Source organism: Mobula birostris, chromosome 11, assembly GCF_030028105.1.
Source record: "Mobula birostris isolate sMobBir1 chromosome 11, sMobBir1.hap1, whole genome shotgun sequence".
Lineage (NCBI taxonomy): Eukaryota > Metazoa > Chordata > Chondrichthyes > Myliobatiformes > Myliobatidae > Mobula > Mobula birostris.
The window spans coordinates 24,650,674-24,676,394 of NC_092380.1; the positions used below are offsets into that span (position 1 = coordinate 24,650,674).

General features: G+C 49.7%; 1 protein-coding gene across 1 annotated transcript in view; it reads right to left on the reverse strand.

Annotated features, from left to right (window-relative positions):
• LOC140204937 (SH3 and multiple ankyrin repeat domains protein 1-like) overlaps positions 1-25,721 on the reverse strand; it is a 209,392-nt gene that overhangs the window by 45,244 nt on the left and 138,427 nt on the right. Inside the window, exons 14-15 of the mRNA XM_072271919.1 lie at positions 13,913-13,995; positions 806-930 (exon numbers count right to left, since the gene is read on the reverse strand). Coding sequence (XP_072128020.1) covers positions 806-930; positions 13,913-13,995 — 208 coding nt within the window. The remainder of the gene's footprint in view (positions 1-805; positions 931-13,912; positions 13,996-25,721) is intronic.

Genomic DNA, 25,721 nt, shown 5'->3' on the forward strand with positions numbered 1-25,721 from the left:
GTGGGAGGGACGTGGGTGGGTGGGAGAGAAGGAATGCCAGGGGCAGGGTGGGAGGGTGGCGCGGGTGCAGACACACCTAGCCCTGAGACACCAGGCAAGGTCATTTGCTTCCAAATAATTGAGGCTCAATTTGGAGTATCGTGTGCAGTTTTGGTCACCTACCTGCAGGAAAGATGTAAATAGGTTTGAAAGAGCGTAAAGAAAATTTACAAGGATGTTGCAGCATCTTGAGTTATAAGGAAAGATTGAGTAAGTCGTTTCTTTATTCCTTGGAATGTGGGAGATTCGATAGAGGTATACAAAGAGGGGTACAGATAAGGTAAATGCAAGCATGTTTTTTTCCACTGAGGTTGGGTGGGACTGTAACTAGAGGTCATGGGTTAAGGATAAAAGGTGAGAACTTTAAGGGGAACACGAGGGGAAACTTCTTCTGAGGGTGGTGAAAATGTGGAACGAGCTGTCACCCAGATTAAGCTCCATCTGCCATTTCTCTGCCCATATCTGAAACTTTTCCCCCAGGGTCAAAATGTCAAATAGTGGAGGGCCAGCCCTTAAGAGGGGAGATGTGCAGGGCAAGTTTTTGAGAGTGATGGGGGACAGGAATGTAATGCCATGGGTGGTGATGGAGGCAGAAGTGTTAGAGATATTAAAAAAGATGTCTTGCTCTACCCTTGTCCAATCTTCTGTATTTCCCATATCACCACCAACCTTTGTATCTAAAGGAATGCAGGGGCGTAGCAATTAAATCAGGAAATGATGGGGGGAAAACGTTCATCTCAGAACAAAGCACAATCTGAACACCAACCTCAATCAGGAAGTCACCCATCCGTAATCCCGCTCTCCAAGCGACTCCACCTTCATCCACTGACTCGAGGTACTGAAGTGCAGGGAAGGCTGGCGTTGGGGTGAACTCCTCGATGGGTGTCTGGGCTGTAATGATACACACATTATTCTCTGTGAATTTTTAACATCGTGCAAATCCACACATCACCACCCTCACCCACGGTGAGACTCAGAGTGAAGATCCGTCCACACCATCCTGTCACACACTCCTAGGGTCAGACACAGTGTGGAGCCGTTCTGATTGAGCTTGAGGTAATCAAGAAAAAAACTGCTGTATAAAGTTTACAGGATATATTTTAAAGTAGTACGGAGGGTCTCCTGAATATCTGAGTGAGTGGCTGTTTTAGTGTGGAGTCTCCTTTAGGAGTTCTCCTGCCTGCTTGGGCTGTGTCTGTTGCGGTCATTAACTGGGTAGCTTTTACTTGTGGTTGCCAGGAAACCATTTTGTTCTATAAGCAGGGAGAGGAACACCGTTGTTCACCTACCCCCTTCCCCCTTCCCCCTTCCTCGTGTTGCCATGTTCCTCGTTCGGTGAGGGTGCCAGAGCATTTTAGACATTTTGACCTTTCACGGCCTGAGAGTTCTTCAGGACCAATGGAGCCTTTCCTCGCATTGGAATTTCTGACGCCGAGCCAAAAAAGGTATTGTTGAGTGCTGGGCGCCTTCCTACTGCCACGACGACGGAAGATTCCTCTCCATTCCAGCTGTTGAACAGGAGTCTAAACCCTATGTAACGTGCTTCAGCTTCTCAGGCCCCAGGACATTGGGGCTGCTGGACTGACGGGATTTGCTGACGCCATAGGAGCAGGCACACTGCGGGAAGTTCCAAACTTTCCCGTCCAGGAACTCTACTCATTCCAGGACTTTATCATCGGCACCACTGCATACACTTTTCACTTCGAACGTAGTACCACCATGCCGGACTGGTCTCCTGGAAGTCACAGACCTCTGGGGAGCTATGCAAAGATGGCTGCCTCTCCACCTTCAGACAATGCCCTGTTTTGGTCGGTGGAGGATGAATGCAGGGTGCAATGTATTTGGCTCCCTGGAATAACTCTGGAACAGTGCGCGAAGGCCACAGAGGACTTGGTTGGGGAAGGCGGTATTCTGGCCTCCCTAAACAGTTCAGGAAGGCAGCGTTATATCTGGGACTGATGGGTTGGTGCATCGGGCTCTCAGTAGAGGGATCATGGTGAAAGACATCTTTTTACAAACGGAGCTGGTGACAGTCCGACGCAAAGAAATCATCCTTGGGCATGTCAAGCCTTTCATTCCCAATGAGGTCCTCCTTCCCCATCTAAACCCCTTGGGACAAGTAAGGTCAGAGATCACTACTATAAGACATAAATTTAAGAGACACACCCTCCGCAATGTAATCTCTTTCTGGCACTGGCTGTTCATGCAGCTGACACGGGAGGACGGTGTACTGTCCGGCACAAAGGGGTAGATTAGATCACCAGTGTATTGGAGCTCTGAGCGCCCACAGTGCCAAGTGTGTAGGGATGTGGGGCACTTTCAGAGGGACTGTCCCAACACCCAGCCCAAGGGAGCTCCATGGAATGATACCCCCATTGCTACTCCTGGGGGTAGGGCTGAGGCAAATATGGAGTTGGCAGGTGTCAGCGAGGTACCCGCTGTACAGTCTGGGTTCTCCTGCCCACACATACACATGGGAAGGAAGATGGGAGCTCTACGTGTAGTGAGGGGGTGGAGCGAGACTCATTTGACAGTGAGACGGTGGAAATCCTCACCCCTCCTGAGAAGTCCCTGTTGAGGAGATCAGATAGTTTATTTTCACCTCTGAGGGTGCAAAGTATCTGACAAAACTAGTCTCCCTGCGCTGGTCTAGTGCGCCAAGCCTGGTTATGGCCTCACGTGTCATCCTCAGATGGAAGGAGAAGGGGAAGAGGAAAGGTGTGTCTAGGAATGATAGGTGACAGCTTACATCCTTCCTGGATGACCTGGTGAGAGAAATCAGGGTGAGGAACATCCTCACTCCTTCAGGGAATGGTGGGTCACAGGGTGGCGTTGGCACCACTAGAGCCTGGAGAGCAAGGAGCATTCTTGCATTTCTTCAGGAAAACATGGATGAGGGGGCCTCTGCTCCCACTGGGAATGGTGCTGGAGTAGAGCCCTAATGTACTCCCAATATGAAGTTCACTATAGCTGGTCTAACTGTGAATGGTAGCAGGGGTTCTCTCCACAAATTTGACAATCTCTCAGTACTCAGGGATGGGAGATACGTGGTCATTTTCCTGCGGGAAGCCCATTATACCCCAGGAAATGAGTCCATGGCTACTGGAGTGGCAGGGAGGAGTCTACATGAGCCACCCCAGCTCCAACTCTAGTGGGAAGGTGATCCTGTTGGCCCTAACTTTCCAGCTGGATGTAGCAAAAGTCCAAGATATTGTTCCCAACGGTCTGCTCCACCTGGCCGTGCTCCTGCATGGTGTACCACTGCACTTCATCAATGTGTATGGGCCTAGGCGCGGTGTTGCAGACGCACCTGTTCCGTCGGGTGTCCACCCTGCTGAGCTCCATCAACCTGGGGACTGAGTCATCCTCAAGGGAGACTTCAACTGTACCCTCAAGGAGGAGAGCTGCGCTGGTCTCCAGTGCAACCCAGCATTGGCAAAGAAGTTAAAGTAGCTAGTAGGCTCCTTTGACTTGGTGGACACCTGGCAGAACCTTCATCCTGCTCTATCGCTTTCTTGAGAAGGTCTAGAAGGGGAGGTTCACACATAGGCTGCCTCTACATCTCTCGGGCATACATCCCCCCCGTGAGGGCATCCTCCATGCAGCTGGTGTCGTGCTCAGACCATCACCTCTTGTGGTTGGAGTTTGCTCCCCTGTACTCTCGGGTGGGATCCAGGGACTGGCACTTTAACAACCGGCTGCTGGAAGACAGCTGATTCTGGGATTCGTTCCGAGCATTCTGGGTCACTTGGAGGGAGAGACGGGAGGATTTTTGCTTTCTACGGCTATGGTGGGATGTGGGCAACACCTACATCTGGTTTCTATGTTGGGAGTACACAGACCTCTGCCTGCTAAAGAACTGGCATTCAGTCCCTCTCTTGTGTGCAGACTATAAGACCTTTACCCAGACAATAGCCAACCGTCTTGGCTCTGTGTTGAGACAGGTGATCTATCCTGACCAATCTTACACTGTCCGGGGCTAGTCCATTCAAGATAATGTCCATCTAGTCCGGGACCTAATCTATCTGCTCCAGGAAGCTGGATCCCTGGCAGCTTTTCTCTCTCTTAACCAGGAGATGACGTTTGACCATGTAGACCACAGTTTCCTGGTGTGCACTCTGCCAGCATTTGGGCTCAGACCATACTTTGTAGCCCGGGTTCAGCTCCTATACTCTGCCGCAGAGTGTCTCGTCAAGGTCAATTGATCATTAACAGCGCCCACTCCCTTTAGAAGTGGAGTACATCAGGGGTGCCTATGTCCAGCCAGTTGTATGCCATCTGTGTAGAACCATTCCTGTGCCTTCATCGGCGGAGGCTGCCGGGTCTGGTTCTGTGTGAACCGGACATGGAGGTCATCTTCTCAGCCTTCGCCGATGACGTGCTCCTGATGGTGAGAGATATCCATGACCTGCGGAGGATGCATGAGGGCCTGGAAGCTTTCTCGGCAGCGTCCTCTAATAGGATCAACTGGGTGAAATGTTCCGAATTCTTAGTTGGTCAGTGGCAGGTGAACTCCCTGCCATTGGAGATGAGAGCTTTTGAGTGGAGCACCAGGCATCTCCTCTATCTGGGAGTCTACCTGATTCCTTCTGGGAAGACCTGGCTGGCAAACTGGAGACAAGAGTCATGGCCCAGCTGGGGATTGGTCAGGCCTTCTCAGGGTGCTTTCCTATTGAAGCAGGGTGGTGGTCATAAACTAGCTGGTGGCCCCCATGTTGTGGTACCGATGATTACTTTGGCCCCACCCGCCCCCTTGAGGCAAGGATGCAGAGAAAGTTAGTGGACTTCTTCTGGGGCAACAGGGAACACTGGGTCTCTGCAGTGGTCCTGAGTCTTTCAGTGGGAGACGGTGGACAGTCACTGGTGTGTGTCCGTACGTGGTTGGTGGCTCTCTGCCTCAGGACCCTGCAGACTCCTGTACGCTGAGCATCCTCGGGTCGCACGTGGCATAGTTGGTGACATAGTTTCTCCGGAGCCGTTGCTGCCTTCAAGAAGAGATGTGCCTACTGCCAGTGGGCGTCAGCCATGCTGCTTTGCGGAGTCTGCCCAGCTTCGATCAAGAACTACTGAGAGTCTGGGTGCAGTTGCCTCAGGCCAGGAATCCCTTCCTGCTGGCAGAGGGTAGAGTTCCGACCGAGGGAATGGTCGACCCCTTCCCTTCCCCAAGGTATGTTGGTGTGGCTCAGGTGTGTGGAGTGACTCTAGCTGGTGTCACCCCCACACTGCCGGAGCTGGTTATCAGACCCAGGCCCTGCAATCTTATCCGGGAACTGAGCCCACACAACTTGAGCCATCTCTCATCTGCATCCACAATCCCATTCAGGGATGCAAGTAGAAGGTACCTTTATTGGCTGCTGCTCCACACCCTCCACTTCCCAGCCTTTGTCCACCTGGGCGGGGGGGGGGGTGTCCCAGTGAAAGTCCCTTTACCAGGGAGTTCTTCTCATGCACCTTGGGGATCTGGGGTGGAGGCTGCTGTATAGAGCGGTGCCCTGTAACAAGTTCCTTAGTTTGTACACGGACCTCCCAGCCACATGTCACTTCTGCAGGCCGGAGGAGACCGTGTACCACATGTACACGGAGTGTGCGAGGCTACAGCTTCTTTTTGCATATCTGCGTGGGCTGCTTCTTGTTTAGGGGGTTAGGGGGTATGTTCGTGCCTGGGTAAATATTGAGAATATACAGCGTGTCAGACGCGCTGTCCACAGCGACCATAGAGGCATTGCGGGACCATCGAGCTCTGCGGGGGGGGGGGGGGGGTTAGCACCATTATTGACAGAGATGGGAACATTTTAGTTTAATGTTGTTTGTCTAGTAGTACTGTAGTAATTGTGTTAGTCACTGGTTTGCATATATTGTAACACTGAACTTGTAATAAAAATATTGTATATAAACTAAAGGGTCAGACACAGTGTGGAGCTGCCTCTGTACCGTCCTGTCACACACTCCCAGAGCCAGACACAAGGTGGAGCTGTTCCAAATGAGCCAGAATAAATTGAGAAAAGCTGCTGCATAAAGTTTGTAAGATACTTTTTAGGAGGTACGGAGGGTCCCCTGAACACCTGAGTGGCTGTTTTGGTGTCTCCTTCTCGACTATGTCTGTTCGCAATGCTAACTACGTAGCTTTATGCTACAGCCAAGAGACAAGCACCATTGTTCGCCCACCAACATCAGGACAACACCCCTTCCTCCTGCATCACCGCTTCTCGGTCTGTGTGGGTGCTGAAGCGTTTTAGACATCTTAACCTTTTATGACCTGAGAATTCTTCAAGACTGACGGAGCCTTTCGCAGCACTGGAACTTCTGGTGCCGTGCCGAAAGGGACTGTCGAGTATTGGGCACCTTCCTACTGCCCCAACAACAGAAGATTCCCTTTCCACCCAGCTGTTTAAGGGGAGTCTGGATCGTCTGTACTGTGCTCCAGCTCTTTTCGTGCCCGGGAATGTTGGCGCCACAAGACCGACGGGATTTGCTGAGAACGCAAGAGCTGGCAAACTGCAGGATGTTCCAAACTTTTCTATCCAGGAACGCTCCAGGACTTTATCAGCAGGCACTGCTGCCTAGATTTCTCGTTTCGGACTGTAGTGCTTCCGTGCAGGACTGGTCTCCCGACAGTTACAGACCTACGGGGAACAATGCAAGGGCAGCTGTTTCTCCACTCTCAGACGACACCCTGTTTCGATCGGAGGAAGATGAACGCAGGGTGCGATACACTTTGAGCACCGGTCTAACTGGAGCCTCAAAGGCCATGGAGGACTTGGTTGGGGTAGGTGGTATTTTGTGAAAGAGTTCGGGAAGGCAGTGAGTTGGTGCACTGGGCTCTCAGTAGAGGAATCACAGTGAAAGAGACATTTTTGCAGATGGAGCTGACACCAGCAACAGATTGTCTTCGGGCACGACAAGCTCTTCATTCCCAACAAGGTCCTCGTTCCCCATCTCCCGAGACAAGTAAGATCAGAGATCGCTACCATCAGACATAAGTTTAAGAGACGTACCCGCTGCAGCGTAATCTCTTTCTGGCGCCTGTTGTTCATGCGGCTGGCACGGGAGGGTCATTTTGCTGTCTGGCACAAAGGGGTAGACCAGCAGGTATACTGGAGCTCTGAGTGCCCATGGCATCATGACTTTGGGGAGGTGGTACACTTTTGGTGGGACTATTCCAACACCGGGCCCAAGGAGTCCACCTTTGATATCACTGCCCCAGCTGCCCCTGCCCCTGTCCCTGTCCCTGTCCCTGTCCTTGTCCCTGTTCCTGCTCCTGATCCTTCTCCTTGGTTCAGGTGGGGGAACTTGAGGCTCACTGTTCTTACCATCAGGTAGGAGGTACAGAAGCCTGAAGGCACACACTCAGTGATTCAGGAACAGCTTCTTCCCCTCTGCCATCCGATTCCTAAGTGGACATTGAAACTTTGGACATTACCTCACTTTTTTTCTTAATATACAGCATTTCTGTTTTCGCACATTTTTTAATAATCTATTCAATGTACGTAATTGATTTACTTGTTTATTTATTATTATGTTTTATTTTATTATTTTTTTCTCTCTTTCTGCTAGATTATGTATTGCATTGAACTGCTGCTGCTAAGTTAACAAATTGCACGTCACATGCAGGTGATAATAAAGCTGATTCTGATTCTAAGTGTGGTGAGTGTGCGTTGAGGGACAGGGAGGAGACTCCGTGAGGCAGGAAGGCGAAGAAGAAGTCCAAACACCGGAGGAAGACGGTCACTGAGAAGGCAGAGCTGATGCCCGGCCCTGTGCCTTGTCCCGAAGAATCCGCTTGCCCTGAAACTCAGCGGGAGGCTGGTCGGGGTGATGGAAATGGAGAGTGCCACTGCATCAGTGGCTCCTGTACCTGCATGCTCCTGACTAGAAGAAGCTCTTCTCCCAAAAGGGTAGAGAGTGTAGATGTGAGGGAGTAATTGGAAGGAGCGGGAATTCCACTGGAGGTCAGCCCTAAACCCGGATGTGGCTCAACCCCTGTGTTGGGTGAGTGTGTGTGTACAGGAAGGTGCTGTGGCCCTGATCTGGCCATGAGAACTCTGCACCCAGTACTCGTTAGTTAGTGTCTCCTTAGTGGTGAGTACACTGAGTAAAGATGGCAAAGCAGTGACCAGCCCCTCTCACTCTCAGGATCCAGCTCCTGTGGATTCCGAGAACCAGAGCTGTCAGGGTCCACTTTGGGCCTGGTCCTTGAGGTGAGGGATTCACCATGCTGACCCCATCAATCCTTGTTTCACAAGGAATTCCCGGGCATGATCCCTCCTAGGGGTAGGGCTGAGGTGAGGCTGGAGTTGGTTGGTGTGAGTGAGGTGTGGGTTGGAAGTGCTCTCATCTGCTGGTACATTCCTGGAGGAAGCTGGGGGCTGTAGGTGAGGGGCTGGAGGGAGACTCATTTGACCGTGAGATGTCCTCACCCCTCCTAAGAAGTCCCCGCTGATACCATTGAGGAGATCAAAGAGTTTATTCTCACTTCCGAGGGTGCGAAGCATCAGCTGCAACTAGCCTCCCAACGCTGGTCTAGCATGCTGAGATTGGTGAAGTCTTTGTATGTCATTGTCAGATGGATCTGGCGTCCACTCTCTCCTTCTTGCACAGACTACAAGACTTTTGCCCGAGCAATGGCCAACCACTGTTGGGGCAGATGATACTTCTTGATGAATCCTACACCATCCCGGGCCGGTCCATTCAGAACAATGTCCATTTTGTCAGGGACCTGATCTACCTGCTCCAGGAGACTGGGTCCCCAGCAGTGCTTTGCTCCCTTGGTGAGGAAAAAGTGTTTGACTGAGTAAACTGGTGGGCACTCTGCAAGCATTCAGGCTTGGAACACACTTTGTAGCCCAGGTTTGGCTGTTACACTCTGTCACAGAGTGACTCATCAAGGTCAAAAGATCGTTGATGGTGCCCATTCCCTTTCAAAGAGGAGTACGCTGGGGATGCCCCCAGTTCGGCCACTGTGTGCCATTTGTGTGGAGCCATTTCTGTATCTTCACAACAGGAGGTTGATGAATCTAGTTCTGTGCGAGCTAGACACAGAGGTCATCCTCTCAGACTATGCCGAAGATGTTCCCCTGACGGTAATAGATCCTGGTGAACTGTGCAGGACGTGAGAGTGCCAGGAGGTTTTCTCAGCAGCTTCCTTCGCTAGGGTCAACTGGGCAAAATGTCCCAGACTCTTAGTGGGTCAGTGGCAGGCAGACTCCCTGCTGGGGGAGATGAGACCTTTTGCATGGAGCACCGTGCATCTCCCCTGCCTGAGTCCCTCTGGGGAGACAAAGCTGGTGAACTACAAGGACCAGGAGACAAAAGTCACGGCCCAGCAGGAATGCTGGTCAGGCCTCCTCAGGGTACTCTCCTACAGAGGCAAGGCGGTGGTCATCAACCAACTTGTGCGGGGGTCCCCAACCTTTTTTGCACCGCGGACCGGTTTAATACTGACAATTTTCTTGCAGACCGGCTGACGGTGGGGGGGGGGGCGTGTTCAAGTAGGGTTGCCAACTTTCTCACTCCCAAATAAGGGACAAAAGTAGCATTCAAATACGGGAGACTTGTGTTTACCCCGAGAAAGACTAACATGACCATGAAGCCTTGCACGGGCACCTGTGTGAGCATACGTGATGTGCGCATACATGACATGCGCATGTGTGTACATGCCAATTTTTTTTTTCCACAAATCAGCTTTGGCTTAATCTTTCCGATTCTGTTAAGTGAAGGTACACTGCACATGCACTATTTCTACTTTATATAAGCTGTGTATTTATCATATCAAATTCCTGCTTTTACTATACGTTACTGTTATTTTAGATCTTATGTGTTACTTGGTATGACTTGGTAGGTTATTTCAAGTTCAACAGTGCGTGACAGGGAATGAGGAAAGGTGCAGCTGACTCATATCGTCAAATCATATTGTTTCCTCGTGGCCTGGTAGCACATGCTTTGCGGCCCGGTGGTTGGGGACCACTGAACTAGTGGCCTTCATGTTGTGGTACCAGGTGGTCACCTTGCCCACCCACTGCCTTTGCCACAAGAATGCAGTGGACTGCTCCTGGAGCAACAGAAGACACTGAGACTCTGCAGTGGTCCTGAGACTCCCGAATGGAGAGGGCAGACAGTCGCTGGTGTGTGTCTGCACGTGGTTGGTAGCTCTCCGCCTCAGGACGCTGCAGAGATTCCTGCATGCTGAGTACCCTTCTAGGTGGAATGTATTGATGATGTATTTTCTCCGGAGGGTTAGCCGTCTTCACAAAGAGACGTAGTCGCTGCCGCTGGGCATCAGCTGTGCTGCTCTGCAGAGGCTGTCCGGCTTCCATCAGGACCAGCTAAGAGTGTAGAACATGGTTGACTCTGGCCAGGACACACCATCCCGGCCGAGAGAATGGCGCACCCCTGCCTACCTCATTGGGTGTTGTTGTGTCTCTGTGGAGTGATTCTGTCTGAGCCCATCTCCACTCAAACGGAGTTGCTAGTCTGACTTAGTCCTCAGGTTCTTAATCAGGAGCTGGTCCCTCAAAACTTGAGCCATCCCTCATTGACACCTACAGTCCCTTTCAGAGCTGCAGGTAGGAGGCCCCACACCATACATTTCCTGGCCCTTGTTCACCATCCCAACACACCATGGACTTTGGTCATTCCACATGGCAGCAAGAGGGATTCCCTAGTGGAAGTCCTTTTGTGAGGGTATCCTCCCCTTGTATACTGAAGACCTGTGGTGGAGGGTGCTGCATAGGTCAGTGCCCTGTAACAAGATTCTCACTTTGTACACGGATCTCTGTGGGCTGGAAGAGACGGTGCACCATATGTACACAGTGTGTACGAGGCTGCAGCCCCTATCCACATACTTAAGGAGCTGTTTCTCACCTTCTGGCTGCATTTTAGCTCCACCCTCTCCATCTTTGGTCATCCAGTAAGGAGGGCGTCAGGGAGGGAGGAGGATGTCCTAGTTAACTTGCTCCTAGGGCTGGCTAAGATAGTTATCAGTGGGTCCTGGAGACAGGCAGTGGAAGGTTCTGTCCAGGCTGACTGCCTAGCAATGTTCAGGGGATATGTCTGTGTCTGTGGAAAAAGAACACGCAGCATCCACAGTAACATAGAGATGATTTGAATCTGTCGAGCACCGCAGGGGATAAATGTCACCCTTGATGAGGATGGGAATGTGTTAGTTTAGTCTGTGTTAGTCATGATTTATCTGATTTTTGTTTGTTTGTGATTGTACATTAGTGTAGTGCTATGAATTTGTAATAAATGCATTTTTTGTAACAAAAAATAGGGTTAGACACAGAGTGAAGCTGCCACCACACTGTCCATCACACACTACCAGGTTTAGATACAAGGTACATTACAGAGTCGTGACAACCTCGTACTCAATGTCAGCAAGACCAGGGTGCTGATTATTCACTTCAGGAGGAGGAAGCTAGAAGTTCACAGTCCTAATTGGAGAGGGTCAGCAACCTTAATTTCCATGGTGTTATCACGTCAGAAGACCTGCCCTCGGCCCAGCACCTAGGTGTAATTATGAAGAAAGCACAGCAATGCCTCGACATCCTTAGGAATTTGTGAAGATTCCGCATGACATGGAAACCTTGACAAACTTCTATAGATGTGTGATGGCAAGTATATTGTCTGGCTGTGTCACAACTCGCATGGATATGGCCCAGTCAATCCAGGGTAAAATCCCTCCCCATGCATTGAACACATCTACATGGAGCACTGTCGCAGGAAAGCAGCATCCATCGTTAAAGACCTCCACCATCCAGTTCATGCTTCCTTCCCGCTACTGCCATCAGGAAAAGGGTACATGAGCCTCAGGACCCACACCACCAGGTTCAATAGGTACATTTAATGTCAGAGAAATGTATACAATATACCCCATGGAATTCTTTTTCAGGAACAGTTATTACCCCTCAACCATCAGGTTCTTGAAGGAGAAGGGATAACTTCACTCAGCCCATCACTGAAATCTTTCCATCAACTATGGACACTTTCAAGGACTCTTATCTCATGTTCTTGATATTTATGGCTTACTTGTATATTATTATTATTATTATTTCTTTTTTTTCTTTCCATTCATACTTGAACAGTTTGTTGTCTTTTACACATTGGTTGTTTGTCCGTCATGGTGGGTGCTGTCTTTCATTGATTTTATTGTTTCTTGTATCTACTGTGAATGCCCGCAAGAAAATGAATCTCAGGTTTGTATATGGTAACCTACATTTACTTTGATAATAAATTTATTTTGAACTTTGAACTTAGAAGCTCCCTTCACACCATCCCATCACACACTCCCAGGGTCAGACAGAGCGAAGCTCCCTTCACACCATCCATCACACACTCCCGGGGTCAGACAGAATGAAGCTCCCTCCACACAATCCTGTCACATTCACAGGGCAGGGGATAACTGCCATCATTGACAGGGATAGGAACATTTTAATTTAGTTTGCGTTGGTGATCTTGTTAAAGTATCAAGATTCAAAGTCATTTATTTATCAAAGAATGTATGAATTACACAACCTTGAGATTTATTTGCTTCCAGGCAGCCACAAAGCAAGAAACCCGAATGAACCCAATCTAAAAAAAATGAAATGAAGACCAACACCTGATGTGCAGAGAAAGGGAAAAAAAACACAAATCACGCAAACAACAGAAGTGAGCAACAACATTCTGAACCAAAATGAGTCCTTAGATCCGATCAGCCCAGAGTGGGTGCAAAGCCTCGGTATCAGTTCATCCTATTAACTGGCATGGAGCACAGCAGCCGGGGTAGTCTTCATAACCTCAGTGTCATGGAGACAGGAGTGAACGTCGCTGGAGAGCGAGCAAATCTCTCGCCTCTGATCCTGACATCCTGTCTTCCCAATCTATCTGGCCTGGCATTTAAATTGTCCAAACAGCGTACTATACCTCGCACTAGGACCTGGGCACCACTGCAGCGAAAGGCTCCGGGCCTGGTCCAGTCCGCCCAGAGACTCAACCCAGACCCAGGTTTCACCACCCATCCTGAAGCTACTCTTAACTTCTCCAAATCGGCTGGGTGCCCAAAGTGATCCAACCTCTCATCCAGGCCAGTTACACAGGCATCAGCACTCCTCTGCCTCGATTTCTCCTCACTGAATGGCTCACTCCATCTGCATCGATTCTGCGATGTACCAGCACAGCTCATCCCTCAAATTTGTCTCACCTTCACCTGCCTCTGCATTGTTTTCGGTGATAATTTACCACAATTTACTTCAGAAAAGGTGTTATTTGTAATGTTTTTAGTCAAATTTCTTTTTGGACTGTCAGTGAGCTGTTGCATGCATTCAGTAACACCATCTTAAACCAGAAGTTTAGTCACTTTGATTATCTTTGTTTGTTGTGGTATTGTAGCATGGAATTTGTAATAAATGTATTTTTGTAAGAGCAGAGACAGCATGGCTGGACAGAGTGAGGCTTCCTCTACACCGTCCCATCACACATGCAGAATTGGACACAGTCCTCTGCACTGTCCCATCACACACGAGGATTAGACACAGAGTGAAGCTCCCCCTACACTGTCCAATCACACTATCTCGGGGTTAGATACAGAGTGAAGCTGTCTCCACACTAGCCCAACACACACTTGCAGGGTTAAACACGAGTGAAGCTCCCTCTACACTTTCCCATCACTCTCTCCCAGGGAAGGGGCAACGTGGGTTAAATATAGATCAAAGCTCCGTCTACGCCATCACGTTACACACTCCATGGGTTCGTTACAGAGCACAGACTCCACTACACTGTGCCATCATACAGTCCCCAGTGCAGAATCAGCATGGGTTAGTGTGGACTAAAGTTCCCTCTCTGTCAAGCACTCTTTACAGACAGCTGTAGTATAGTTAAACACATGGACAGGACTCACCTTTGGCTCCCCGGAGCACAAATCCAAATCCCTCACTGTCTTTCTTCTGCAGTAACACCGTCTTCTCTTTGATGATATAGTCACTGCGAAAGGAGAACAGAAGTGTTACGGACTTTCCAAGGGCAGGCTGCTTGTCTCCATTTTATCACTGCCCGCCCCAAGCCCACCCCTTCGCTGGGAGGTCCCTTCCCAGATTCTATGGAGCCCAGCTCAGTCCTTGAGTCAGGAGCTAACTTTCACCAGCCCGATACCCCTTGCAACCTGCAAAGTAGTTTTTGCCTTCAGTTGGGTCATCTATACTTTTGCACATTGAGGATACACTGACTTTGAAAATCAATCAAACATCTCTCACCAATAATCCCTCAGATTCTGGGGTGGCGTTTATGCAAGGAAACATTAATTTTGGACCAAAGAGCAGCCCAATAATCTCCAGTCGTACACACAGTCAATGCAGAGATGCCGCCTCCCTTGGTACACGTGGTCAGTGTGGGTCCTGATAAAGGGTCCTGGCCTGAGATGTTGACTGTTTATCCTTTTCCATAGATGCTGCCTGACCTGCTGAGTTCCTCCAGCATTTTGAATACATTGCTTGGATTTCCAATGCAACACCCTGGACAAGAATTTTACTGCTATGCTGCAGGTATTTCATTTTAGCAAGGGGCTATGTTTGTCACCTTAACAATGTTGTGTCAGCCAATCACGATGGTGCAATTGGGAAAAGGTTCAAGAGGACGCTGGGCAGAGAGATTTTTTGTGATGGACACTGGTGTGGGTCGAGATCTTTTTGCCATGTCACATACCCTGTGACAGGTTAAAGATCCAGCAGAAATGGAAAACACTTTGGAGTCCGGTATTGCTATTAACTAATGGTATTTATTAGCAACTATGCCAAACAGTAATATATAACCAGATAAATCAAACAGGTTAACAGTGTTACGTGTATATATGTGTGCAAATATAACTCCCAAACTATTGAGCTTGGGGGAAATAAGGCTTGGAGTCTTGAGATGGTAAAGTGTGAAAGTTCAGTTCATCCATGGAATAGGTGATGACAGAGAGATTTGTAATCCAATGTCGAGAGAAGGCAATTACATCCATATTCCACAGATTCCATGACTGCAATACAAAATAACAAATGTAGTAGGTTTTATCTCCGAAGTTGTTCCACTCCACACACGAAGTATCACCGACAGTGATCTTCAACGAATATCCTTTCAACACAAGTGGTACCACACCCGAATTCAGCTACGGGTCATCCTAAAGTGGTGGCCACAGGATACTCAAACAGAATCCACATATGGATTATCACCAACAGTAGTTTATCACTAAGGGAACCCTCTTCAAGGGAACCAACCCCAAACACACAACGTGATAGCCACTTATCCAGTTCCACGACACACGAAATAACTCCAACAGTGATTTGCCACAAGGGTGCCTTTCTTCAGTGAGCTACCACACCCAAACAAGGATAACACACAAGTGGTATTCACAAAGGTACTCCCCTCACCAGAGAACCCACTCTTGTAGATTAAATACGTGACAGTCACACCTTCGTATTCGAATGGAACTCAAACTCACCCTCACGGGCTACTTAGAGAGAGAGTCCAAACAGTGACCTCTTTGTCACTAGGTTTCTTCTGTTTCAAACCTTCCTCTCGCCCTCTTCTCTTCCTTTAAAGTCATCGAATATGACCACAAAAAGGACACCGTCTTCTGTGCTGCAGTTATCAACCCAGGCGAGAGTTGGACACACAAATAACTTCCCACCGGTCACACCTTTTCCACACTGCAAGAGCCACTGATCGATCCTCCAAAAACCCACCTTTCTGCGGACACAACAAAGCTCATCCAGTGTCCAAATCATGTGTCCGTCAGTCTAACAGCTGACCTTCTATTTATCTCACTGTGCTGAACACCAGCTGCCCATCAAGTAGCTCCTCCCGTCTCTCACTGTGAGAACACAGAAGCTGGCAGTGTCCTTGCAAAAGTGTAAACGTGCTGCAGAAAAACCATAACATCGATTGTCCATCAAATAACTCCAGCTCTCTCTCTTTCCATGGCAACTGAAAAGCTGACAGCAGTAGTCAGTGTCCTTGTAAGAGTGTAAACACGAGCTGAAAGACAGACTCTGCCTTTCTCTCTCTCAGCAGAAATCCAGAAGTTAGTCTCAGTTTTCTCTTGGGCCTTAAAGTGACAGTCCACAGCAAAAAGGAACCCCAGGGGTAGATAACAGGCAGGAGCTGGGTGAAGACAGCGGGGAAGATGGCTGAGGATGCCATCCCTGTTGCACAAGGTGCTTTGTGCAGATGAATGGCTTCCAGGAGGAAGGACCAACTCTCCCGTGGGTTTGTTCGAAATGGATTTTGAGCCACAGTCAGAAGGTGGTGTGTGCTCTCCTGTAAACTGTAGGTCCAGTGTGTGAGTTAAAGGCAACTTCAAGCTCAGCTCCAATGTATGTGCATTTGGAATGGGTTAACTGTAATGGGCTCTTTTGTATTTTCTTTCTTTTGTTTTTCCTACTAACTGTTTGATAAATCTGAGATTTATACATATACTTTCTTTATAATTGTGTGCAGTGTACAATGTGTTATTTCTTGCCGACAGGTAATTGCATAGGGGCAGTATTTACTCAGTATTCACCCAGATTGAAATTCAGGTGGCTGAGCCATCCCAACTTCCCGATTTTACTGGGATGCAAGTCATATCGACCCTAGACATATGGGGTTTGAGAAAGCTGGTTTTCTCACCGCTGAGTGCAGTGGCTATTAGGGAAGGGGCTAACGAGCCACATCTCTAGAGATGCCCAGTAAAAAGGGGTTTCACCAGCATCCGCAGATTTTCTTGACATTGTGAGCCCAATATTCTCTCCTATTTCAGACTGGCAAAGGTGGCTGACTGATAGCCACATGGTCAGTCTCTGCCTCTCCTCATCCTCTTCCTTTCCATGATCTGGTGAAGTTGTACATATGGTCAGTGCGCAGACGCAGTCTCCTGTCGGACACACGGTCAGTGATGGGATGCAGTCTCCTGTCATACGGTCAGAGCGGGACCGCAGTCTCCCATCGTACACGTCAGTGCAGTGATGCAATCTCTTGTACACCCAGTCAGTGAGGAGCCAGAGTCTCCTGTGGTACATACAGTCAGTGCTGGTATGCAGTCCCCAGCATATACACACTCTCAGTGGAAGGACACCATTTCCTGCCATACACATGGCCGGTGCAGAGACGCAGTCCATGTTGTACTCACGTACAGTGCCAGGACGCAGTGCCTTGTCACATAAATGATCAGTACCTGGTTGCATTCTCTAGACATCCAGACGTATGCACGGTCAGCGCAAGGTCGCATTCTTTACTGATATGCACGGTCAGTGTGGAGACCCAGTTTCCTGTCGTACACACGGTCACTATGGGGACGCAGTCTCATGAAGTACACATGATTAATCCGGGTACGCAGTCTCGTGTCGTAGACATGGTCAGTGCAGGGATGCAGATCATTATAAGACACACGGACAATGCAAGGAAGCACTGTCATGTACAGTCATATACACAGTCAATGTGGGGATGCATTCCCCTGTTGTACACACAGTCAGTGCAGGGACACAGTGTCCCTTTGTACATACAGCATGGGGACGCAGTGCCCAGCGTGTAGGCACAGTCAGTGGAGGGACACTGACTCCTGTCATGTACAAAGTCACCTGTTGTACGCATGGTTGGCAGGGACGTAGTCCACTATCATACACACATTGTGGCGATGCAATACCCTGTTCTACACAAGTGCGAGAGCACAGTCTGCCGTACACCAGGTCAGTGCAGTGACACAGTCTCTCGACATACATATGGTTAGTGCATGACGCCATCTTCTGTCGTACACGCTGTCAGTGCAGGGACCCAGTACCCCATCCTACACGTGGTCTGTGTGGGGGCACAGTCTCCAGTCGTACATATGATTAGTCCTGATAAGCAGTGCCCCGTTGTACACATGGTCAGTGCGTGACGCCGTCTCCTGTCGTACACACTGTCAGTGCAGAGAAATAGTCTCCCTTAGTACACACTGTCAGTGCAGGGACGCAGTTTCCTGTCATATATAAGGTCAGTTGCAGGAATGCAGTCTCGCGTTGTATACACAGCTAAAGTTGATTTATACTTCTGCGTCAAATTGACACTGTAGCCTGACGCGCACCTCTCCCAAAATGTAACTACGTGTCGCGGCAACGCAGACCGAAACAACTGTGATTGGTCCACTTGGTAGCATCGCATTTTCTCCTACGCTGCAATTGCTTCCCATTGGGTGACTGAAGGGCAGGGAAGGAACTCTGGCTGCAATGCTTTCCATAAAGCTTTACAGACCTCCGAAATTATGGAGGACATATTTCGCTTTTACGAAAGACCTACATTAGTACCTGTTTTCGTTAACCGAAAGAGGATTTTCGCTCTTACGAAAAAAGACGCTCGCTTTAAACTTGTTTACCCCGAGAAAGACTACCATGACCATGAAGCCTTGCGCGGGCAGGTGTGTGCGTATGCGTGATGTGCCGATTTTTTTCGACAAATCAATTTTGGCTCAAAATTCTCGATTCTGTTAAGTGACACTACACTGTACGTACAGAAAATTCACTCTCCTTCAGTTTCAGTCGCCATTGTTAGAAATTTGAGTTTCTTCGTGTTGAGTCTCCTGTCACATGCACTGTCAGTACGCAGACACAGTCTTATGTCATTCACAGGATCACTGTGGGGACACGTTTTTCTGTCGTACACACAGCAGTATGGGACGCAGTCCCCTGTAGTACACACGGTTAGTCCTGATATGGAACCTCGTGTCGTAGATATGGTCAGTGCAGTGATGCAGTCCACTATCATACAGACAGATAATGTGGGGACACAAAACACAGTCCTACGCAAGGGAAGTGCGGGGATGCAGTCACGTTGCACACACGATCAGTGTAGGGAATGCAGTCCCCTGTTGTACACACAGTCATTGTGGGGACACTGTCACCTGTCACAAAAATGGTCAGTACCGGGTCACAGTCTCCGGTCATACACACAGTCATTGTGAAGACACACTCTCCTGTGCACATGGTTAGTGCAGTGACACAGTCTCCTGTCGTACTCATGATCAATGTGTGTATGCAGTCTCTTGTACACATGGTCATGCAGGGACACAAAACCCTGCTGTACACAAGTGCGAGAACACAGTTCGTCATACACACGGTCAGTGCAGGGATGAAGAACCTGTCGTACGCACCATCAGTACGGGGATGCAATCTCTTATAGTGCACGTGGTCAACCCAGAGATGCATTCTCCTGTTGTACACACTGTCAATGCAAGGACGCAGTCTCCTGTTGTACATATGGCCAGGGCAGGGATGCAGTCTAGTCATACACATGGTCAGCACAGGGACACAGTCTCCTGTCGTACACACAGTCAGTGTGGCGACACAGTCCTCTGTCGTATACACGGTCAGTTTGGGGACACAGTCCCCCGTTGTACATATGGTCAGTGCAGTGCCGCAGACCACAGTTGTACACATGGTCAGTGCATGGACATAGTCTCCTGTTGTACACAACGTCTGTGCAGAATTCAATCTCCTGTCATACACACGGTCAGTGTGGGGATGCAGTCTCATGAAGTACAGACGGTTAGTCCTGATATGCAGTGACCTGTAACGGTCAGTGCAGCAATGCAGTCCACATTGTACACACAGATACCGCGGGGACACAAACCCCAGTCGTAACCCGGGGAAGTGCGGGGACTCATTAACATCGTTTACACGATCAGTGCGGGGACGCAATCACATGTACGTACGGACTGTGTTGGGGAGCAGTCCCTTTGGTATACACAGTCATTGTGGGGATGTAGTCCATTATCGTACACAGACAGTGTGGGAACGCAGTCCCATCTCATACATACGGTCAATACAGGGACGCAGACCCCTGTCGTACACACGGTCAGTTTGAGGACACAGTCCCCCATTGTACAAACGGTCAGTGTGATGCTGCAAACCACAGACATACTCGCGGTCAGTGCACGGACACAGTCTCCAGTCCAAAACAAGGTCAGTGCGGTGATACAGTATCATGAAGTACACACAGTTAGTCCTGATATAGTTGTCTGTCTTAAAAATGGTGCAACGATGCAGTTCACTATCATACACAGATAATGTGGAGACACAATACCCAATTGTATGCAAGGGAAGCGCGGGGATGCTGTCAAGTAACATTTACGGACAGTGCAGGGACGCAGTCTCCTGTCGTACACATGGTCAGTACGAGACATAGTCTCCTGTTGTACACATGGTCAGTGTGGAATGCAATCTCCTGTTGTACATGGCTATGGGGGACGCAGTCTCCTGTCATACACACGGTCAGTGTGGGGATGCAGTCACATGAAGTACACACAGTCAGTACAGGTGTACAGTCGCCTGTTGTACATTCAGTGCAGGGACACAGTCCCCTATCAGAGACAAGGTCAATATGGGGATGCAGTCTCCTGTCATACACACGATTGATCCTGATATGCAGACTCATGTTGTAGCCATTGTCAGTGCAGTATGCAGTCCACTACTGTACACACAGATAATGCAGGGATGCAATCCCCAGTCGTACGCAAGTGAACTGTGCGGACACAGTCAAGAGGCATACACGGTCAGTGTGGGGATGCAGTCTCCTGTCATACACACAGACAGTACAGGTATATTGTCCCCTGTCGTACATACAATGCAGGGACACAGTCCCCTGTCATAGACAAGGTCAAGGTGGGGACGCAGTCTCCTGTCGTACACAGTTAGTGCTGATATGCAGTCTCATGTCGTAGCCATGGTCAGTGCAGTACGTAGTCCACTATCATACACACAGATAATGAGGGGACACAAAACTCAGTTGTACACAAGGGAAGTGCGGTGACTCATTAATGTCACCCACATGATCAGTGTGTGGATGCAATCACGTGTTGTACGCACGGACAGTGTTGGGGAGCAGTCCCAAGTTGTACACACAGTCATTGTGGAGAAGTAGTCCACTATCATACAGAGAGCGCAGGGACGCAGTACAATGTCATACATGCAGTCAGTGCGGAGACCGCAGTCTTCTTTTGAACACATAGTCAGTGCGGGACGCAGTCCCCTATGATACAAATGGACAGTGCAGGGGTCGCAGTCACCTGTCGTATTCATGGTCAATGTATGTGCACAGTCTCCTGTTGTACACATGGTCGTGCAGGAAAGTCGTCCATTATTGTACGCGCAGACAATGCGGGAACACAATGCTATGTTATACTCAAGAGAAATGCAAGAACACAGTTTCTCATACACACGGTCAGTGCAGGGACGCAGAAGCTGTCGTACACATTGTGAGTACGGGGACACAGGATCCTATAGTACATGTAGTCAATGAAGGGACGCATACTCCTGCCATACACACGGTCTGAATGGGGACACAGTCTCCTGTCGTACACACGCTCAGTGCAGGGACACAGTCTTCTGTCATACACATGTCCAGGGCAGGGATGCAGACTTATACACACAGTCAGTATAGAGATGCAGTCTCCTGTCTTATACGTGGTGAGTGTGAGGACACAGTCCCCCATTGTACCTATGTTCAGTGCAGTGCAATAGACCACAGTCATACACAAGGTCAGTGCATGGACACAGTCTCCTGTCGTACACAAGGTCAGTGCGGGGATGCAGGCTCATGAAGTACACATGGTTAGTCCTGATATACAGTCAACTGTCATAGAAACAATCAGTGCAATAATGCAGTCCACTATCCTACACACTGATAATGTAGGGACGCAATACCCAGTTGTACGTAAGGGAAGTGCGGGGATGCAGTTAAAATAGCATATACAGTCAGAGCAGGGATGCAGTCTTCTGTCGTACACACAGTGCGGAGACACCGTCTCCTGTCGCACACACGGACAATGCAGTGATACAGTCTACTATCATACACACAGATAATATGGGGACACAGTAGCCAGTCGTACACAAGGGAAGTGCGGGAACTCATTCACGTCGCACACACATACGATCAGTGTTGGGAAGCGGTCCCCTGTTGTACACAGTCATCGCAGGGATACAGATCCCGAAACGCACACAATCAGTGCGGGGACGCAATCCCGTGTCGTAAACACAGACTATGTTGGGAAGCAGATTCCTGTTGCACACATGGTTCAACTTGTTATGTGGTCTCCTGTTGTAGAAACGGTCAGTGCAGTGACACAGCCCACTATCGTACACACAGATAATGCAGGGATGCTATACCACAAGTTAAGTACAGGGACACAATCACTATCATACACACAGCCGGTGCGAGGACACAGTTTCCTGCAGCACACATGGGTTGTTCTGATATACACAGTCAATGCGGTGATGCAGTGCCCAGATGTACACACAGTCAGTGCAGACACACAGTATCCCCGGTACATACTGTCAGTCCGGGGACCCAGAACCCCATCCTACACACAGTCAGTGGGGAGATGTAGTCTCCTGTCATACACACAGAGCGCTGGACGCAGTCCCCTGTAGTACACATGGGTCGTCCTGATATACGATCTCGTGTCGGAGACATGGTCAGTGCAGTAACGCAGTCCACTATCGTACACACGGATAATGCGAGGACACAAAACTCAGTCATACACAAGGGAAGTCACAATGCACACACGTTCAGTGTGGGGATGCAATCCCATGTCATACACACGGACAGTATTGGGAAGCAGTCCCCTGTACTATACATAGTCATTGTGGAGATGCAGTCCTCCATCGTACTCATGCTCAGTGAAGGGATGCAGCCTTGTTGTACACACAGTCAGGGCAGGGATACAGTCCCATGTCATACACGCAGTCCCCTATTGTCCATATGGTCAGTGCGGTGCTGCAGTCCACATTCATACACACAGTCAGTGCACAGACATAGTCTCCTGTCATACACAAAGTCAGTGCGGAGACACAGGCTCTTGTCGTACACATGGGTAGTGCAGGGACACAGCCTCATGTAGTACACATGGTTAGTCCTGATATGCAGTCGCCTGTTTTAGAAATCGTCATTCCGCCATCGTACACGCAGATAATGCAGGGTCGCAATGCCCAGTCGTTCACAAGGGAACTGCGGGGACACAGTCATGTTGCACACATGGCTAGTGCAGGGATGCTGCCTCCTGTCATATACACAGTCAGTGCGGTGATGCAGTACCCAGTCATGCACACGGTCAGTGCGGTGATGCTGTCTCCTGTATCACAGTCAGTGCAGAGACACAGTCTCCCATGGTACACACTGGCAGTGCAGGGGGGCAGTCCCCTGTCATACACACGGTCAGTGCAGGGACCGAGTACCCGCCCTACACATAGTCCATGTGGGGACGCAACCTCCTGTCGTACACACGGGTTAGTCCTGATATGCAGTCTCATGTGGTAGGCGTGGTCAGTGCAATACGCAGTCTACTACTGCACACACAGATAATGTGGGGATGCAACACCCAGCCGTACGCAAGGGAAGTGCAAGGACTCAGTCACATCACACATCACACACACAATCACTGTGGGGACATTATCCCGTATCATACATACGGACAGTGTTGAGAAGCATTCTCCTATTGTACACACAGCCATTGCGGGAACGTGGTCCCCCGTCGTACATACAGTTAGTGCAGGGATGCAGTCTCCTGTTGTACACACAGCCATTGCAGGAACGCGGCCCCCCGTCGTACACACAGCCATTGCGGGAACGCGGCCCCCCGTCATACATACAGCCATTGTGGGAATGCGGTCCCCCGTCGTACACACAGTCAGTTCAGGGATGCAGTCTGCTGTTGTACAGACAGTCAGTGCAGGGATGCAGTCCTATGCCATACACACGGTCAACATGAGGCACAGTCCTCTGTCGTACACACAGTCAGGGCGAAGACACGGTCTCCTGTCGAACGCACAGTTATTGCGGGACACAGCCCCCTGTGATACAAACAGATAGTGCGGGATCACAGTCTCCTGTTGTACTTATGGTCAACGTAGGAACACAGTCCAGCTTCATGCAGGGAAACAGTATTCTGTCGTACACACGGTCAGTATGGGGATGCAGTCTCCTGTCACACTCATGGTCAATGCGTGTACACAGTCTCCTGCAGGGCTGTAGTTCACTATCATACACACAGACAACGCAGAGACGCAGAACCTGTCATACACACCGTCAGTGCGGGGACGCACTGTCATGTTGTACACATGGTTAGTCCTGATATGCAGTCTCCTGTCATAGAAATGGTCAGTACAGTGAGGCTGTCCATTTCTTTACACACAGATAACGCGGGGACACAATACCCAGGCATACACAAGGGAAGTGCGGGACGCAGTCTCCCGTCATATACACAGTCAGTACAGGCTTGCAATCCAGTGTCAAACACACGGTCAGTGTGGTGAAACAAACTCCAGTCACACACACAGTGCAGGAACGCAGTTTCCTGTCGTATACACGATCAGTGCAAGGACGCAGTCTCCAGCTGCGCACACGGACAGTGTGTGGCTTCAGACACTGTCATGCACAAGGTCAGTGCGGGGATGCAGTCACCAGTCCAAGGAGAGTGAGGAGATGCAGTTTCTTTGTACACAGTATCAGTGCGGGGATGCCATCCACCTTCATACACATGGTCAGTGTGGGACGCAGTCTCCCGGTTGTACACTCGGTCCGGGTGGGGACCCAGTACCCCATCCCACTCACGGTCAATGTAGGGACGCAGCCTCCTGTCATACACCCAGTCAGTGCAGGAACGCAGTCTCACGCAGTACAAACGGTTAGTCCTGATACACAGTCTCCTGTCACAGAAATGGTCAGTACAGTGACGCTGTCCACTTCTTTACACACAGATAATGAAGGGACGCAATAGCCAGTCATACACAATGGAGGTGCAAGGACACAGCCTCGCCAAACACACGGTCAGTACAGAGACGCAGAACGCCTTCGCACAAATTGTCAGTACCAGAATGCAGTCTCCTGCTGTTCTGCACGCAGTCAGTGCAGGGTTGCAATCTGCAGTTGTACACACAGTACTGGGATGCATTCACTAGTCATACACATGGTCAGAGCAGGGACACAGTCACTTGTCATACACATAGACTGTGTATGGATGCAACACCCTGTCATACACATGGTCAGAGCAGGGACGCAGACTCCTGACGTACACACGGTCAGTAACAGGGACACAGTCCACCATCATACACATAGTACGTGTGGGGTGTAGTACTCTGTTGTCCGCAAGGAAAGTGCAGGGATGCCATTTCGCCATACACAAGATCAGTGCAGGGATGCAGCCTCCTGTCATATACACAGTCAGGATAAAGATACAGTCCCCTGTTGTACACACGCTTCAGCCACTATCGTGCACGGTCAGTGCAGGAATGCAGTTCCCAGTTGTGCGCACATTCAGAGTGAGTACGCGGTCTCCTGTCCAAAGAAAGTGAGGAGACGCCATTTTGTCGTACATAGTATCAGTGCAGGAATGCAGTCTCCTGCCATACACATGGTCAATAGGGGGACGCAGTCCTCTGTCATACACATGTTCAGTGTTGGGACGCTTTGTCCTGTCATACAAATGGTTAGTGGAGTGACACAGTCTCCTGTCATACACATTGTCAGTGTGGGAATGCAGTCTCCCACCATACACAGTTCCAGTGCGGGGATGCAGTCTCCTGTATATACTCAGAGTCATTGCAAGACACTGTCTCCTGTCGTACACACAGTCAGTGCCGGGACGTAGCCCCCCATTGTAGTACACAGTCAGAGTGGAGAAGCAAATACCTGACGCTGACACAGTAAGTGAGGGGGTCAGCACA